We start from the raw sequence: 19,591 nt of genomic DNA, 5'->3' as shown, positions 1-19,591 counted from the left end.
TAGATAAATGAATGAAGAGGAAGTTAATGAGGATGGGAGAAGAAAAACAGAGACGAATGTAGGAGAATGAGAGGAATGAGGGTGACAAGGTGATAGAAAATAAATGGAAGAATGTGGGTCAATGGGGGATGAGAAAAGGAAGAGGATACCGAGAAGGGTGAATTATAAGAATGGAAGGAGGAAGAAAGAGAGAGAGGGATGTCGGAGAATGAGGGGAAAGAAGGTGACAAGGTGATAGGAGATAAATGGAGGAATGTGGGGTTGAGGGAGGACATGAAAAGGAAGAGGATACCGAGAAAGGGGAAAAGTTGGCAAGAGGAGAAGGAAAAAGTAAACAGGCCTAAGTGAATGAGGAAAATGTATTTATTTAAATGAGGATGACGAGGTGATAGAAGATGAATGGAAAAATGTAGGGTTAAGGGGTCGCTACGAAAAGGAAGATAATATGATGAAGGGGGAGATAATAAGAATAGGATTTGAAGATAGACACAGGAAGCAATGAAGGAGAATGAGGGAAATTAGGATGTCAAGGGGAAAGGAGATAGATGGAGAAATGAGGGGTAGAAATGTGAGGTTAAGAGAGAACAAGAAAAGAATGTGGTTGCCTAGAAATGAGTTATATGCGATTTGAGACGATATGATGAAGGGGAGATGATAAGAATGGGCGAAGGAGAAAGACACAGAGAGGAATAAAGAATGATGGAAAGATGAAAGGAGATAAATTTATTTAGGAATGAGGGGTAAGAACGTGAGGTCAAGAGAAAACAAGAAAAGAAAGAGGTACGGTAACCTAGATATGAGTTATGAGATTTGAGACGATTTATGATGAAGGGGAGATGATAAGAATGGGTGAAGGAGAAAGACACAGATGGAAATGAAGGAAGATGGAAAGCTGAAATGAGATAAATGGAGAAATGAGGGGTGGGAATGTTAGGTCAAGAGAGAATAAGGAAAGAAAGAGGTTACCTAGATATCAATTATGAGATTTGAGACGATATGATGAAGTTTTCAAAAATTAGTTATAGTATCTTTTTTTGTTTTGATTAAACTGTATACTGTACTTATCGTTGTGTTAAGAAAACATCTTTCGGTCATTACCTGTTGTTCCGAAGTGATATTGTGAATAAATAGATAAATGAATGAAGAGGAAGTTAATGAGGATGGGAGAAGAAAAACAGAGACGAATGTAGGAGAATGAGAGGAATGAGGGTGACAAGGTGATAGAAAATAAATGGAAGAATGTGGGGTCAATGGAGGATAACAAAAGGAAGAGGTTACCTAATAAGAGTTATATGCGATTTGAGACGATATGATAATAATAATAATAATAACATCGAGTGACCTGGCTGGTGTCAGAGTTTTCAGGCCACAACTGATCAATTTCAGGGCCTAACGAGATATGATGAAAGGGGAATAATAAGAATGAGAGGAGAACGAAACAGGGAGGAATGAGGGAGAACGACAAGATAATGTATGGAGAAATGAAGGATAGGAATGTGGGGTCAAGTGGAGACAAGAAAAGAAAGAAAAAAGACACCAAGTTATATCTCATTTTGAAAAATGAGACGATAGGACGAATGGGGAGGTAATAGGATTGAAAGAAAGAGAGAAACAGGGAGAAATAACAGGAGAGGAATAAGAGAAACGAGGATGACAAGTTGATAGGAGATAAATGAAGAAATCTGGGTTAGGAATGTGGAGTATAGCAAGAAAGGGTACACCAAGATATGAGTTATGATGATTTATATGGCGTTAGGAAATAATGAGGATGGAGAAAGAAATGCGATAAGGTGACAGGAGAGTAACAATGTGATAGAAGATAAGGTTATTACACATTACATATAGAAGATCAAGAGATAGGAGATAAAATAGATGAGAACCAGACAAATGGATAGATAAACAAACAAAAACTGGTTGAATGTGAGACGATTGAGGTGTGAGAAGATGAGGTGATGTGAGGGGGAGATAGAGGAGAGAAGGTTACCAGGATTACATGAAGAAGATAATGTGATGAAAGATGAGATAGAGAAGGAATGATAAATGAGATAGAGAAGGAATGATAAATTAGATAAATGAGAAGGATAGAGATCCAAGACACGAATAAGACAAGTTAAAAATATAGAAGATGTGGATGGATGAAGGGAGAAAGAGTGATAGGTGATGAGAGATAAGATATGAGACATGTAGAAATAAGAGGGTGGAATGGAATATAAAGGACATCAACATTATATCACGATATGATGGAAGAAAGCAGGGAAGAAACTGTATACGTTGAGGAAATTCGGAGAATGAGTAGATTTAGGTAAAATTGAGGAAATTATGAGTGAATGAGATTTATTATCAGGCATTTATTTGGGAATATCAGAAATAAATAAGAAGAAAACAATCATGTCAACATTTTGTGGAAAATTTTGGAAATAGATTTGTAAACCAAAGTGTAATCAATTTGGTTTATACAATTCAACCTCCTGACTCTCCTGACTTATCAACCGCACTTATATCTTCTATCAGTCCGGTTATGTGTCAATGGAAAGACTATTATCTTATATTTTCAAGAATCGAAAATTATTTGTTGAAACTCCGCCTCTTCATGTAATTACATAAAGTAATATAATCAACAAAATTAAATTTGCAATCCATTTTCATTCCGATCTAAAATTCTGAAGAGGTTTTCCTGTAGCCTCCAGTGTGTTCTCTTACTGAATATGTGTTTACTTTCATCAGGCAAAAATCAGTATTGGCTGTGAGTGTTTTTGTCATTTGCAGCTTTAATATAATATAGATTAGTGTATAAGCCAGCATCTATCAAAATATACTTTGTATTAATAGAATTCAATTCAATTCAATTCAATTTATTTTTTCCTTCTGAATACAATTCAAAGCAGTTACATAGAATCTTGAGCAATAAAGTTTATACAATTCAAGAAACGATATAATATACTTACTAAAAACAAACAACAAAATATAGAACTATACTAAACAATAAAACTCTTGAGCAATCACAATTTTATTCTTGTATAAAATTCTTGTATCAGATAGGAAAGAGCTTACATAGGCAACAAAGGCCTGTGCGTAAGCTCGAGTTATCATAACAATATGCGTTATATCTATAATTATAAAGAGAGATCTCAATTTTTATAAGAGATCTAAACTACATTAAAATAATTTTCAATGATGAATCTATAATCCCCATGCATTAAGAAGGGATAAAAAAAGAGGAAAACTAAATTATAAATAACTTGAAATTTATAAATAAAAGATAATGAAAACCAAGGAATAGCGAGGAAGGCTACAATTTAAATAACAAATTCAAGTCAGGAAAATCAGAACAGACAAGCATGACATAACAGAAACATCTAATCTAGTCTAATCTAATCAAATCAGGAAACTAGAGTTGAATAACAAATATAATAGCAAACAGAATCTCCTGCATAGCCATCTTGCATGAAGAAATTTATTTTTAATTAATTTATTATGTGTGGTGGTATATTGATATACCACCACATATAATAAATTAATTACTTCTCAAACATTTTCCTCAACCAATATTCAATAATAAAGTCAGAAAAAGAGATATAGATTTATTAAAGATTGAGGGCGTGTGATAGAGTAGAGATAGAACATCCACTACACACTCAGACATGTCAGCTGACGCACGCACACGCCACACACCACTCACGCAAGACCTGCCGCTACAGTGATAGTCACTTGTGTCAGTATTGATTCAATATGGGAAGCATCGATGATATTCATGGGGAATGCTGACAGTATGAAATGAATTGCTGCTTTGCCGCAGTGTTTGTCCGTGAGACGGGGACTTGGGCCAACAGAACAGAAGGGTTTTACGCTCATCCTTAATCTAGATCAGTGGCTTGAGCTTATTGAGTGGTGATTTGGGTTGGGCCAGTGGTTTCGTGGCTTGGCCGGCCGGCTCAATCAATAGATGATTGACGAGTTGCTTTAGAACAGAGTGGACTCAATTTTAGAAAAGGGATTGAGGTAATCTGACAAATTTTAATACCGGTATACTAGTCTGTGAAATACTGTACGGTACTACTATCTAATAATATTATAATAAATTACAATGCTATTATAATGTTTATCACATAGCTAATAGAATCACTTTGCTTATATGGGCTACGTGATTCAAATAAAAACAATATAAAATGTAACGTTTTTTTGCATTTTAACTTGAAAATGACATGGTCGAAACTAGTCGTTAAAATATTTTAAAGTTTTTAATAAAAGGGTACTACAAGTTTTTATTCACATAGCTAATATACAGTAGCAAAGTGGAACGAGAACTGGTTTGTTTGAATTTGGTTTGATTTTTCAGATTGATTTCTACAATGATGCAGGTTTGAGATCAGACTCCCCAACTGTGTAAATTCAACAGTGTGGCCGAGCTCGCGCTTAGAAATTCAAAAAGAAATAGTTCAACTTTTGAGATACTATCATCAACTGATTAGGTAGGCTACTAAAGAAGGTTACAGTATATAATGACAACATTCGAAATGCTTGTCTAACAACGACTACTTGATAAAGTACTGAAAAACTTATTAGTTAAAAACAATCAACTTATTAGTTATAGCTTATTGAGTTACTGCTCAACATTAATTAAGTAGTTATTATGGGGACAATGAATTCCCAATAATTATGAATTTAGTGATGGATTTAAGTAGATTAATTTATTTAATTCATTATTATGTAATCTAATTTAATAGACTTAAAACGTTGTCAAAAATCCACTTTAATTAAATAAAAATTAATATTTTACAGGAGCATGCTTTCGTGTGTGCTCACACATCATCAAGATTCACGCTACAAACTTAATCTAATTTATTCAAATGGATTATTCAAATCACTACGTGCAGGACCAAGAAACTTGACAAATTGTAGTATGATACAAACTATGGGAGTAAATTTCCTCAATAGAGAAAATCAAACAGAACATTCTCAATGAACCATTTTTTTTTTTTTGAAAATCATTGAGGTTAAATGAAACTTTAAACCTGCACATCTCTATAAACATAGATCGAATAATCCCCACATCAGGTCAAAGGATGTGATAAATAAAGTAAAACAGCATGGGTAACCAGCAAAATCGTACATTTGAGCATGAGAAAACCTGAGGAAAATTTTCTCAACAGTGAAAAAACATCCTCAACACAAAATATTCCTCTTGAAATCCTATATTGACCACAACTTCTTTTCTACTGACCACAATTCAATCAATCAATCAATCTAAATTTTTATTCGCAATTCAAACAATTGAGGGTCCTGCCAAACCCGAAGGTTTTTGGGCGGGTGCCCAGTAAAAAAAAACTAGTTAAAAAAGTTAAATAAACTTAGACAAAATAAACATTCTACAGAAAATTCAACTGACCACAACTACAGTGCTAAACATACCAGATGTTTCTCAGTACGGTGAATACGTATTATACGATTTCCTCGTATAAAACGAGAGAAAAGGATACAATATTATTATGATGTGATGTTTGGCAAATGCACAAGCAGACCACCTGTTGGATGCCTTGGATTGAATAGGGTGAGAAGCAGATTTAATCTGTTGATAGCCAGGGTCGCATGAATGGCTTAATATCGCCATCAATATTTAATAAACAGCAATCATCTCATACCCCACAAGATATTAATTTGGCAAACCTTGTCTCCATCCATATTACAAAAGACTACTGGGACCTCATCTGGAGCTCTATTGAAATTGATTGTGTGGATGGTATGAGGTGGGTGTTGTAATGTTTAGCATTACGGAGGGATCATGTGAGATGTGAATGGTCTTTAATTTGCAGCGGACATTGAAGAGAATACTTTTATAATTTGATTGAAATCTTGACAAACTTACTTAATTCTTCAAATTTCTCATTTTTAATGATGGGAACGATAATACTCGTATTAGAATGGAAAATCAACCACACGGAGTAAGGAGCAATACGTTTTGGTTCTTTGTCCTTATTTTGTGGTGAAACCGACACCATATCATTCATTTTAAAAACTTATCTTTTTATGGAATTAATGTTTAAAATTAAAAGCTCTTATCAAAGTTGTACCTATTAGCAAGTGTTGTTCTGTATCTATATTTGTACGGTTCCAATTAAAAAAATATATATAAACATTGTAGATTGTAAAAAGTTAAAAAATGAACTTTTAAATATTCAATTCAATTTTATTTCCACAAAAAAAATCATAAACATATTAGTTACACAAAATAACCAATAACAATAATAGTTATACAAAAACAAATCAAGGAAATATAGACTATAACACTTAGACTATAAATCCGTGTGTGGGGAAAGTATTCCTATCTAGAAAAGCCTTGAGAAATACAAGATAATCAAAATCATTCAATCTTTTTTTTAAATATAAGAAATAATTTTAATTTTAACTTTAATCAAACAGTAACTTCAAATGTAAAAAATATAACAAGTTAAATCTATTACCAATATAGGTTGGTGCTATAAGATCGAAAGAGTTAATAGAGCGCTGCATCAAAAACAAGAAACTAAACACAAGCAAGAAGAGAGAGAAAAAAAAGAAAAAATAACGAAACACGGAAAACGAATGGCTTATAAAAAAATGAAAAATGGGAATATCTGTAGACGAATATCTAAGACAAAACCTAGGTGTAAGTCGAATTCACAAGGGCCTCCGAAGGAAGCAGTTTGAAACAATTATATATTCACTTGTAAAGAGTCTATCAAAATAGTCTTTTCTGAATTGAGTTGTTGAAATCAATCATAGAGGTAATAATGTAAGCTACGTTGGTTTCATTGAATCAATCCTTCAAGCTCATGACCTTCTAAATTGCATAATATGAAGGCCTCGAACCAGTATTTGCGATACATAAAAGCCAAATGATTTCAAGGATACTACCTACACAAAGAATTTATTCAGTAGACACTTTCTATTGATTGTATCATACGTCTCTGCATTCAAATGAAAGAATTATTGACGAATAAGAAGTGTTCTCTGTTCACATTCATAACGTTGGTTGACTACTAGCTGAATGTGCAATTGAAAAATTGTAAGGACTATATCATCCTCACCCTACAGGTTATAACTTTAATATTCTACAATTCAAGTATCTTCATAGATTCTCTAATCAATGAATTGAACACTTTAATATTCTATAATTCAAGTATCTTCATAGATTCTCTAATCAATGTTAATGCAACTGAAAGATTCTGTCATAGCCGTATTGCTTTTCTCTTGATTTATATACTCGATACAGTAGCACAAACCTAAAAACCTTGAAACTTTAGATCGTAGCTTCAACTTCAGTCCAAAATTTATCATCCAAAATACTATTACCTGATTGTTCAAATGTTAGTAAATTAAATTGCTTACGTATTCATTTCTATTCTCAATTTACGGATCTTTACACCATAAACAAAATACTGGATAAATGAAAATTTCAATTTTTTACGATCGTGATAGAATTTACCCGCTTATTCTAAATTTTTTACTTCAGAATAACTGAATATCTTATAAAAAAATAGTTTGTAAAATTACAAAGCTATCTATAAATGAAGAGGAAGACGTCATATTGTATTCAGTGGAAAGGCTGGGAACCAGTGAAGACGTCAAATTTAAAGCTACCGTAATCTGTAAGTGAAGTGGAAGTTAATCTTGTAGATGTTCAGTACAAACCTACCTCCTTGTTTAACAACAAACGAGTATTTAATTCTAGAGGAAACGCCGTTGTGTATTTTAGCAGGCTGGATAACACATCAAGGAGCAGTACCTACAGAACCCTAACTGAATTATTAGCACACAGCTCTTATCCCCAAACGGTCATTATCAGTAATGCCTCGCTCTCACGCGAACTTAGAATTGAAGTCCGCGCTTAAAAGTCAAGTCGATGCAAATGTGTACGCCGCTAAGTCCACCCACACTTGAATTTGTGAGATTCCATTCATTGTGAGCTATCGCCATCTAACTTCCATTCAGGAGTCTCCTGAGGTAGGCTACAAGCGGAAATGAAATGAGAACAAATGACTCCTTCCTCCACAGTTCAAGGTTCTCATTGATGGTAATGTCCGTGAAGCCATCAAGGGTTTTATTACAGAGTAGGGTGAAAATAAATTTCTAATATTTCCTTCTTACTGTTTCTACAGCTTTTCCAACTGTATTTGAAAAAGTATCAATTGTAATTGAGTATAGTCATTTGAATTTGAGAAAACGTCAGATGTAGATGAGAACAGACAATTGTAGATTTTTTTGTGTAGTTGAGAAGTTGATATTGTGGTAATTATTCATATTGAATGAAAAAGACTAAGAAATTGTCAAAAAACCACTGATTTATTGATAATTAGAAAGACCGGTTTCGGTTATTACACCATTGTCAATCTCTGATAAACTCTAATTGTAGAAATAGAAAGAAAAATAAAAATCTCAGTACGTGATCACTTGAAATGGCATCAATGTCCAAAACATGTTGTGATTAAATAATTCAAAAAGGGTACTGAGATTTTCATTTTTCTTTCTATTTCTATAAAAAGTAGCCCTATACAGAAAAGAGACAGTCAATTGTATTTGAGAAGTCATCACTTGTAATTGAGAATAGTGAATTTTATTTGAGAAAGTATCATTTCAATTTGAGATCATACGAATTGAAATCGAGAAGTTGTCAGTTGTAATTGGGAAATGATTTAAAAAAACAGTACTTCTAGTACTTATATTTTTCATAACTGTACTGTACATAAAATAATATGATATACCTTGATAAAACGTTTAGTTTTTGAATAAAACATTATTTTGAAGCACCATAATCCATTGAAGAATTGCCGAATTGTTTGATCAAGAGATTCAATTGATTGATGATAAAGTTCAATTGCGCCATAAACATAGAGAATCTTCATCAAGTGCATTATTTCACAAAATGTTTCGAGACAAAAGTCGCGTTGCCAATAAATAATTCTAATTAATCATTCGTAAACAGTAAAGGGGTAAACATACTTTCACCATTGAAAATATTAATTTTCCCCCATGCAAAGCCTATGATAGTAATTGGAGTACTGTGTACGTAGTACAGTATCCTTTCCTTCTCAAATCAAACCTGCACTGTTAGTAGGCTACAGAAGAGTCACGACATCTTCTCAATTACATTATTAGACGATTTCTCAAATACAATTCACTATTCTCAATTACATGTGATGACTTCCCAAATATAATTGACTATTCTCATCGACTTCTGACATTATCTCAATTACAAGTGACTATTCTCAAATACAATTGATACTTTCTCAAATTAACTTGATACTTTCTCAAATAAAATTGGAAAAGGTGTAGAGATTCAACCTTCAACGCAAATATGATGAGTCTTGCCATGGGGCTTATAATTAATGATATTCGTATATTTTTTATTAGTGGGGAGTCCCCCGCGCCACGTCTCATATATACTGTAATATATCAGCCGGGACCGACAGTTCAATTTTTGTTTCATCAATGTGAATTGTGACTTGGCTATATGTAACTTCTATGTTCAGCTGGCCCAATAAAAACTTGAAACGTGTCCATCTGATAACACACGGGGATTGCTGTTAGCGTATGGCTTGGATTGTGGAGAGTCCCGTATAAGTAGTTCCGTAAGGGATTGATTGATGTGGTTGGACTACCATCTATGGAATTCTGCTTTTCTTTATTTTAATGACAATCATGATGTTCTATGAAGATCGTTTTCTTCATTTTTATTGGGAAACAATGAAGGATTCGAGTATTCACATGTGTTCCCAAAATATTAAAATGATTATTAGGGGATGCCGATTGGAAATACAAGAATTGTTCCTGAGTACACTCGTAATAACGACTAAGATATTTTGAATGTATGAAACCAGTGTAAACAGTCCACTCATTAGAAATAAATTTAAAAATAAAAATATTGATTCATAGTATTTTTCAAAATCTTTGTAATGCGGTTGGATGGGTACCAACATGCAAAATTGACGTTATTATTCAATACAGTTTTACTTGGTTAATTTTATCTACTTTAATCAGTTCCTTATTTAATATTTCGTTAGTGTACTGTTAGTAGCGTTAATATTTTAGTAATAATGCCGTTAATTTCCAATAACTTTATTTAATAACAGTTCATTACTTCAAAACGTAAAGCTGCGTTAACACCAAAGTTATCAACAAAATGTTTATTTCTCCGTCCTTATAGATTCTATTAGATTCAACGGAACCTGACTAACACATATGTTCATCATGTGTATGATAAGTTATGTTCAATCTAATAGAATCTATAAGGACTGAGAAAATAAACATTTTGTTAATAACTTTGGTGTAAACGCAGCTTGAGAAATATATGAGTTGGTAACTGGTAAATGAAGTTAGTATTGACAAGAAAGTAATGTTAGTGAAAAAAGTTGAAAAAAATTATGATGAAACATAACATATTTCAACTTACACCAACTCTAATATCAATTGGATTATGGGCTCTACTATTCAGTCCAATTATTTTGATGAAGATTAGTGTGGATTGGAAAATATTGTTTCCAAGATGAATATGATTAAGATATGACTACAATTATATTAATCTCTATATTTAATACCCATTTGAGCTGTAATACGGATATTTACTACAGTATAGAGCCACTGTCACCAATACTGAGATTCCCAATTTCTAGTAATTTGAATCTACCAATTTACAGCCCAATATTATCGATCTATTACTTGTTTAGAAATTATTCTTTTTCCATACCAGTCATCTCTGTTACAAGGAGCATTCAATATGTTCCTACAAATTTCTTCCATTTGTCTCCCCACAATGTTTTCTTCTCCAATCCATAACCTTGGAATCATCAGTGCATTGAACGTTGAAAACATTTTCTCTGTAAATGAATATCATGAAATGATATTAAAAAAGTCAACAAATAATTAAAGTTAGAAGTAAAAAGGTCAAAAAATAGGGGATGAAATTAAGATATTTCAAAAAATATACAGATACTGTGAAGTAGAAAAAGAAAACTGTTTGAAAATAGAACAGTAGAAACAGATAGAATAATCAGAAAAAGAAGACCAAAAAGGATAAAAATATAGAAACAAAAATGAACACTGAACAGAGGAAAAAATTGAGAAATAAATGAGTTGATTAACACACATTATATAATACAAAATACGAAATCAGAGATTATTTGTAGGATGATCCCCACAGGGCACTTTGTCATAAAATTGGGATAAAAATGCCTACAATTAATTTCTTTGTATAGGTACTGTTTGTTTTAATGGAATAATTGAATACCGGTCATTTTTATTATTAAATATTTATTATAAGTGGGGTGATACAGGAGGGATGATAGATGAGATGCTATAAAAAAAGTCAACAAGATAGTTAAAGTTAGAGGAAAAAATGTCAAAAAATAGGGGATGAAATTAAAATATTTCAAAAAATATTATAGCCTAGATACTGTAAAGTAGAAAAAGATAACTGTTTGAAAATAGAACTGTAGAACAGATAGAATAATCAGAAAAAGAAGATGAAAAAAGATAAAAATATAGAAACTGAAATGAAAAAAAATTGAGAAATAAATGAGTTGATTAACACACATTGAATACAAAATAAGAAAACAGAGATTATTATTTTTTGGATGATCACCAGAGGGCATTTCGCCATAAAAATGGGCCTGAAATGAATTGCTTTTTATAGGTACCGTTTGTTTTAATGAAATAATTGAATAAACGTCATTTTCATTATTATTATATATTATATATGTGGGATGATAATCTGTGAAGGGAAGTAATATTAGGAAAAAAAGAGTTATACAGCTAACATAAAAATCTTTTATTGATCTCCGTTATACAGCCTATAAGATCATCATTAATGCTCCAGAAATAAAAGATACTTTTTACATAGTTTCATAAATATTTCACATTGGATTACTCAACAAGGATAGCCTAGAATATATTATTTATCATTCGAACATTTCCTAAATTATCTTCAACCATTGTTGATCACATCAAGTAGTACGATATTTAAATGTCATGAGTACTCTCACAAAATGTTTTCCATTGAACAATAGGATAACAGCTGATTCATCAATATACAGTACTGTATTATAATAGAACACTATCAATGCAACAACAACAACATACATCCATCTATAATATTATCGATTTCTGATATGCAAAGCACATCACGACACAGAGCAAAATTTACTAAATTTGAGTAGGGACTCGGAAGAGATCTCTCAAATTTGTTGTGGTTTTGCTTGGTGAAACTGAGTCACCTCAAACTTATGTTATTTAGAATGCCATATTGATCTAGTAAGCATTCGAGTGGGAACAATATTGCTCTTGTTTAGGGTACAGTACATCAAGAGTAATAGTTTGTATAGAATGTATTACTCAATAATAATAAGGTGATATATGCCGGTCAATGTTTCGCTATTCGTTTTTAATTAGCTATATCTTGTTTACTTCTGCCAGAGAGAAACTCAATATGACATTTTGTTCCTAAATGCATATCATAAGTTGATTTTAACACGAGAAAGAAGATCAACCTGGAAATGTATAACTGATATACAATTAAATTTCATTATGGATTAAAACTTAATAGTCTGGTATAATTTGCTGATATTTGATACTTTTTATAATTTTCAAGATCCGTTCATAGCAAAACTACCGTACCGTACCTTATACAGGCATCTTACATTAATAATTCGGAACATGAAGAATTTAACTTAGTTCAACTCTTTCAATGGAAGAGTTTGTATACTCTATTGACTCTCCATTGTAGGCCTACGTTATTTACTGAATAAGATGGAGTGAATTTTTCAGTATTTAGTATCGAAGTTTACATTATTCCGACCGGCCAATACTCAATGCCCTCCAAAGAAGAAACATCTAAACAAGATTTTTGAATTTGAAACTTCTAGTCAATGTTAAATGAATATTACCATCTACAAATTTAATGAATACCATTTGTGATACTTCCAACTTTAACTTAAATTCTACATGTCAAATATTTCTCAATCATTCACTCTCATTTCACTCAACCAAGTCACCCTTCCAAATCATCACACAAAATAACAACTTTATTCTAGCTTACTTTTATGCCATTGATTTACAGTGATTATTAATTACAATAATAATTATCCGTCTACGTTTAATACTAAGTATCATTGCACAATACAGAATTGTAGCAACAAACTATTGCATTATTGATATTTTTCCACTCATTTAACATTAAGTAAAAATGCCGTTACTGGTTCTATACGTATTTTATATCTAATTTATTAATAAATCACAGGAAATTATGAATATAACAAGCAATTAATCAAAGTATAACTTCAAATCAGCAACATTTCTTATTCATAAATCAACAGAAGATAAATAATTGATACCGTAATAGAATTATATTATAATAGGTGTGATTTCCACTTGAATATTGGGATGTTTTGGAAAAGCAGTGATTGATCTAAATTTTCATAGCCTGAATTTACCGAGCTAAAGTTGGAGGATTTGAAATTGTGTCTGTTTACAATTCAAGTTTCCTCAATTGAAGAAGTGGATTACACATTTGCAGCGTATTTGATCACGCATTTTCTACTACTTAATATCATTCTTGTATTCTTTCAAATCAAACGATTCCAGCCTCGGATATTGCTTCCTGAGGCGTTTATTTTCATTATTCTCCTAAAATCTTCTATCTTCTTCTCATCCAAACAAATTCTTCTGATTTAATTAGATCCTTCAATTCAACAGTTTTCAACACTATTACAATCTTTAATGTAATTAACATAATATAATTGCTATTTTTATGTGCGTGAGTCATCTAATTCCGTTTACTTCCAAGCTCTATAAAATAAAGATTCATTATTTGAATCTTAATTATTTTAAATTTTAGTTGTTATTCACTAGTGAAGTGAGGCTTACTTGAAGAGTGTAAGTAACTTGCTCGATCCCTAAATTCTTCATTTTATAATAATTATAATTTCCCTTGAATGATGAATAATTTTCTTTCTAAATTATCATACTATAGTCAGAGTTTAGAAAATGCAGTTTTATATATACTACACAGATCACTAAGAAGAAATTAGGTAATACTGTACTATAATAGTAATACTATTAAATATAATAATTATATTTAAAATTTCATAATTAAAATATAACAAATTATGAAATTTTGAATAGCCTATTTATTGTAGATTTTTTTTCTTATCGTCAATCACAAGAACTGAAAAATAATAATTATACAACTAGTGACTGAAAAACAGAACAACTGAATAAAGAAACAATCACGAATATTTTTCAACAATCCCAAAAATATATGAACATTAATAACGATTTCATATTCATTTGATGATAACAGCAATAAATTCAACATGTAGGTATTCTTCTTGGAGAATAATTATTTTCTTTCAAAATAGAGATTCTCTTAGAATAAAAAACTATCAAGCTAATCTGTTCACTCATTCAGCTATGACTACATTTTTTTATTATTCATTAAACGACAATGATTTATCAAAGAGATTACTCTTTCAACATTTTATTCATATTTATTCACAAAAGAAATAATTTATTAAGCTACTTACTCATATGTGAACCCTAAGACCAGCAGAACTCTTAAATGTAACAATAAAAACACTAATAAGATCTTTATTGGTTTGGTTTTAATGATTGCAATGTAAGAAATAAGTAAAAAATATAGAACTTCCATTATTATGTTTTAAATTGAATTATTTTATCACTTTTCAAAAATGGCAATACCAAATGAAAACGTTTTAAAATGTCTATTCCATTATGTTATGAAGTTTTACAAATTGTCATCACGAGTCTACAAGAAGATTTCGCAACAGTTTGTAAGTATCAGTGAATTGAAGCTGAAAAAAATATTTCTGATTAAGTTATTGGGAATTTGATATTTGTTTTGACAAGAAATCTAGTTTTAATACTGACCTCCTCTTCTAACCTTCTTTTCCAATATTTCCCTATTCTTCTTCACTTATTCCATCTTCCATCCAAAATTTCTGCTTAGAAGCTTTCACCTTCTCTTCTTCTTCCACAAGTGTTACAGAGCTACCAACATTATTCTGATATTTTATTATATTTCTCACTTTAAACCAGTGGTATTTTATAATATGAAGTTTTAAGCAAGCAATCATTAGAACCAACCAACAATTGGATAAATGCACAAGCTAGATACTACTTCACTACCATTGACCACTAAGCACAACAATAAGCATCGTTTGAACTACATTTATTATTTTTACATCCTAATTGGAAAAAGACTCCGTATGCTTATGGCTTATAAAACGACGGAAAATCATTAAAAAATAAAATTTACAACATCTACACATATTATACAATATTCAACATTATATGGTACAGTAAGCATACAATGGGTAATGAATTATATCTAATACAAGATCAATAACATTCTGGATAATGTAGGATTACTTAATGAATCCAAAACCTAGTATTGTCCAATAATTTTCAGTGCCATTTTTATCCTCAATAATACGGTACAGCAATAGATTATGGTATATAATAATAAGATTATTTCTTTCGTCGTCCAATAAATCAGCACTAAATTAATATATACACGCTTAATTTACATGAGTAAGTTCAGCTTTAGAATTCACTCAATTATTCTTACAGCAAATTATGATTCTAGTGGTATACATATATGGGTCGCTGAATGTTAATCAAATATAATATATATAATGATATAGCATCGTTCATAAATCTCAAAGCATTATGCTTATCCAGAGAAGTTGTTTTTAATGTACGTTAATAGATTTTAGAATCTAAAATAGGCGGCAATCATCTTATTTCAAGTTACAATGAGATTGCATTTTTTACATTGAAAATTAAAATTGACCTCACATTTCTCCCAACAACTGATAGCTGGAAAATTAATTTCTCAATGAGATTCTATTGCACTCATTCACCAGCAGACACTTCATGTTTAAGAATGTGTATTCAATTGTTTACAACAGTTAAGTAGTTACATCAATAATAGTCGACCAACATATCATTCTGGAATATCTCTCTTCCAAGTCGTTGACTAGTTTATTTTGTGATCACTCCCATTCCTTACATTGTCTTGATCATTCTCGATTATTCAGTATTCAACAAACAACTACCTATATGACTTTCAACCTGAAAATTCAAGTTCATTTTGATTCCAGAATTTTCAAATTGCCAAATTGAAACGAATAGTTTTCAACACTCAAGATTGCTAACGATATCAACTTTGTCAATTTGGTTTGTGATTTTATTATACATTCACAATATACAATAGAACGTCGATATATGGATATAATACAATAATTTTATATACAATGATATATGTATAATCGCTTTTACATTTATTCACAAACGCTTCTACCCTTTCATAAATATATAATACTTTGGTTCATATATTTGCATTAATTTCAACATTACGACTACCGTACCCAAATATATGTTATCAATACAGACATCTAAGTAAATTGCATATTTTTTACGAAAGAACATATTATTTCTACTTGATTTGCATTTTGGATTAATATGAGCAGCTACTAAAAAAAATCATCATAAGTATGTTCAGACCTGGAAGAATAAAATGAAAAATTTTCAACACGAACACAAAACAATATCAACATATATAATTCACTCATAACACATAATTTTGTCACATTCCACATACATTATATGAATATAAATTATAATCACAGTTCTTTATACTGTAACTGTATTTTATAATCAACGTCGTCATTAAATCATGAGTTACTGAATCATAATATCATTTATAGCCATCTGGATAGTTTTCAGCAAGAAAGTGAAATACAAAAGATTTCTTCCATCGCATCACCAATCAATCACTTGACAGATCCTAGTCCTAGTTGATTCGACGTTTCTAAAACTAACAGGAGTGAAAATGTTGCATATTTTTCCAAAGCATTTGTTTACAAAATTCAAGAACTTGGTTTATTGCAACGTAGTGACTCAGATGAATGATACTAAATGATCAAGAAAGAAAATTCAACAGTGAAGAAGTGACCAAATTTTGGTCAAATCTCTGGTCAACGATCTTTGATGTTGTAATGGATACCTATAATTAATATATTTTATGAAATATTTAAAAGTCTAGGTCTGGTTTCACAAAAGCCTGTTAAATTTTAATCATGATTAAATGCCACGGGAACCAATCAGAGAAAGCGGTTTTGAAAGGAAGGCATCTCTGATTGATTCTCAGGACATTCAATCATGATTTGAATTTAACATGCTTTTGTGCAACCGGAACTAAAACTGGTATTATAGGGAATCAAATCTTTGATAAAAAATGGTCAAGTATTCGGTACAAAATATACTTGTACCAAATATGACTGAGGGTTCCTTAGCTATAGTGAGGTCCACGTTATAATGGCAGTGGAGAAAGATAGGAGAACTACGTTGCCGATCCTCTGTCTTGTCAATGCCTTCTATAGACGGTAGTTGATACAGGTTTATTGATGTAATATTAGCTGTTCATTCTCGTTTAAAATAATCACATATATTTTACTAAGCAAGAAATTATATTTTTCAATAATTTCATAATTAAGATGTAATATTTTGTTTAATTATTAATTCTTTATTGTTAAAAGACGATCTGGCAACAGAGAAGCGAGAAAGAGAGCGCTATCCGCTTTGTTGAGTGATAGACAAGGATAGCAATACCATTGCTAATCAAACACTGCCATTATAACGTGGACCTCACTATAGAAGATTGTTAATCAGATTCAGAAAATCTAAATTCAGATCCATGTTGAGTTGATGAACTAAACTGTAATCCATCAAGTTCAAGTAACATTCCTGATTATTCTATACAAATGTTATACTCACTTTGAATTATTCGCAGTTGTCTTAGCTGGAAGAGTCTGAATCTGATTCAGCGGCCGAGGCTACGGCAGAGTGAGGCTTCTCTTCCACTATAGGTGCCGGCTTCGAAACGGCCGTAGCTGCTATGTAATCGGCCGGCGATTCGCCCTGTGTGTGCTCTATCTCAACGCTGCAAAACCAAAAGAAATATTTTTGAAATCATCATTTCGAATAGGATTGGGAGAATATTTTAGTATAGTTTATTGATAACATGTATACTATAATTAATCAGTGCATACATGTTGAATCTTCTACTAATTGACTAATCTACTACTAGATGAATTCCAACAATGAAAAATGACAAACATATATAAAATACCTACATTTAGAATTAAAAGAATATTTCTATATCATTTGATAAGAACAGACTGGAAATTTCCCAGTGTTTTCCACTGGCCAACAAGAGTCTTCTTATGCAAGTGGGTTTTCACTTATCGTATATTATTAATTTTCAGTTGAATTGTAAAGAAATGCTGAAATTGATTTCAATTTTTAAATTAATTTTTTTAATTTGAATTAACAAAATCTGGAAATCCATTAGTTAAGTAAGATTTCAAGTACGGTTTGGTGAAATTGAATCAAACATTAATTGCTGGACAAAAACCGACAAGAATATGACAAATGTCAAAGATTGAAAGTATCTTTTAGTGCAGTTTGATGAAAATACAATAAACAATTGATGATTGTAAAGTAGTGGTAAGTTATCACCATTTTACAGATTGATATAATCAATCATTGAACGAGATGCCAATTGAAAGTGGAAATATTTCTACTCAAAACAACGAATCTTCAGCATTAACTAAAATATAAAAAATGTTTCTAAAGTCTTTGGTATAGTATTTCTAGAATGCGGTGAATACTCAAGTTTATACACTATACAGTAGAGACTAAATCTTTCATTGATATTAAATTTCTTGAATTGAATACCATAGTAGATATTGTAGTATAGTTATGTAATTGTAATTCAAGAATGTGTGCCGAAAATTTACTATTGAGAGTTCTATCGTAATTGCAGTTGTAGCATCACGTCCTATCCAGGATGGAGATCTAAATACAGTACAACCATCTGCAATGAACAATGCACCTATTCAAAATGACACCAAAAGAAATAACGAGGGAGTAGAAGATGATGACAATCGCTATACAATATTAACGATGACAATTGAACAAATCAGAAGATTTGTTCATGTGAGGTTATTCGAATTTGACAGAAGTGGTGAAATTGAGAATTTGGAAAGAATACTTACACATATTCATGCCTAGCCAACTGCCGGACATACTTCTCAGGTGGAGTGTCACTGTCACTGTTCCCTATTGAAACTGATCGCACGGTTGTATGTGACACCTGCAATAGAAGCGTATAGATTTCAATAATAAATTTATAAATTATCAAAGTAAAAAGAAACCATGAGAAAAAGCAATACAATGGGATAGTTGAAGTTACAGGCAGTTTTATGTGACACCTGCAATAGAAAAATATAGATTTCATTCATCAAATGAGAAATAATTGAAGTAGAAATAGAATAGAATCAGAGAGCTCACACGCACAACACAAAATCATCACATAACTGAGCCGTACTCCCTATTTGTATAATGTAATAAAGCCTTTTTTCACAAATCAAGGGACTTCAATTTTTTATGGAATAGTACCTTTGCAAATCTCTCCAAGTATCTTTGCAAAAATATTTGGACATGAAGGTTCAATTATCATGAGTTTTAAGAAATTAGA

At 31.3% G+C, this 19,591-nt stretch overlaps 2 protein-coding genes across 3 annotated transcripts in view; both read right to left on the bottom strand.

Annotated features, from left to right (window-relative positions):
- Positions 1-10,827, bottom strand: part of LOC111058948 (serine/arginine repetitive matrix protein 1) — a 112,264-nt gene extending 101,437 nt beyond the window's left edge. The window contains exon 1 of the mRNA XM_039438227.1: positions 10,721-10,827. The gene's annotated coding sequence lies outside the window, so the exon portion shown is untranslated. The remainder of the gene's footprint in view (positions 1-10,720) is intronic.
- A 956-nt stretch (positions 10,828-11,783) lies between these two features.
- Positions 11,784-19,591, bottom strand: part of LOC111054935 (protein stoned-B) — a 44,414-nt gene continuing 36,606 nt past the window's right edge. The window contains exons 16-18 of one of the 2 annotated variants that reach the window (XM_039438225.1): positions 19,110-19,207; positions 17,827-17,992; positions 11,784-16,554 (exon numbers count right to left, since the gene is read on the bottom strand). In XM_039438225.1, the coding sequence (XP_039294159.1) occupies positions 17,848-17,992; positions 19,110-19,207 (243 nt within the window). In that variant the 3' untranslated portion in view covers positions 11,784-16,554; positions 17,827-17,847. Of the gene's footprint in view, positions 16,555-17,826; positions 17,993-19,109; positions 19,208-19,591 lie in introns of those variants that run through there. The other variant, XM_039438224.1, reaches the window with a different exon arrangement.

The sequence above is a fragment of the Nilaparvata lugens genome, chromosome 11 (assembly GCF_014356525.2).
Source record: "Nilaparvata lugens isolate BPH chromosome 11, ASM1435652v1, whole genome shotgun sequence".
NCBI lineage: Eukaryota > Metazoa > Arthropoda > Insecta > Hemiptera > Delphacidae > Nilaparvata > Nilaparvata lugens.
The sequence above is the reverse complement of the archived record's forward strand: the minus strand, read 5'-3'. Positions and strand labels throughout refer to the sequence as shown.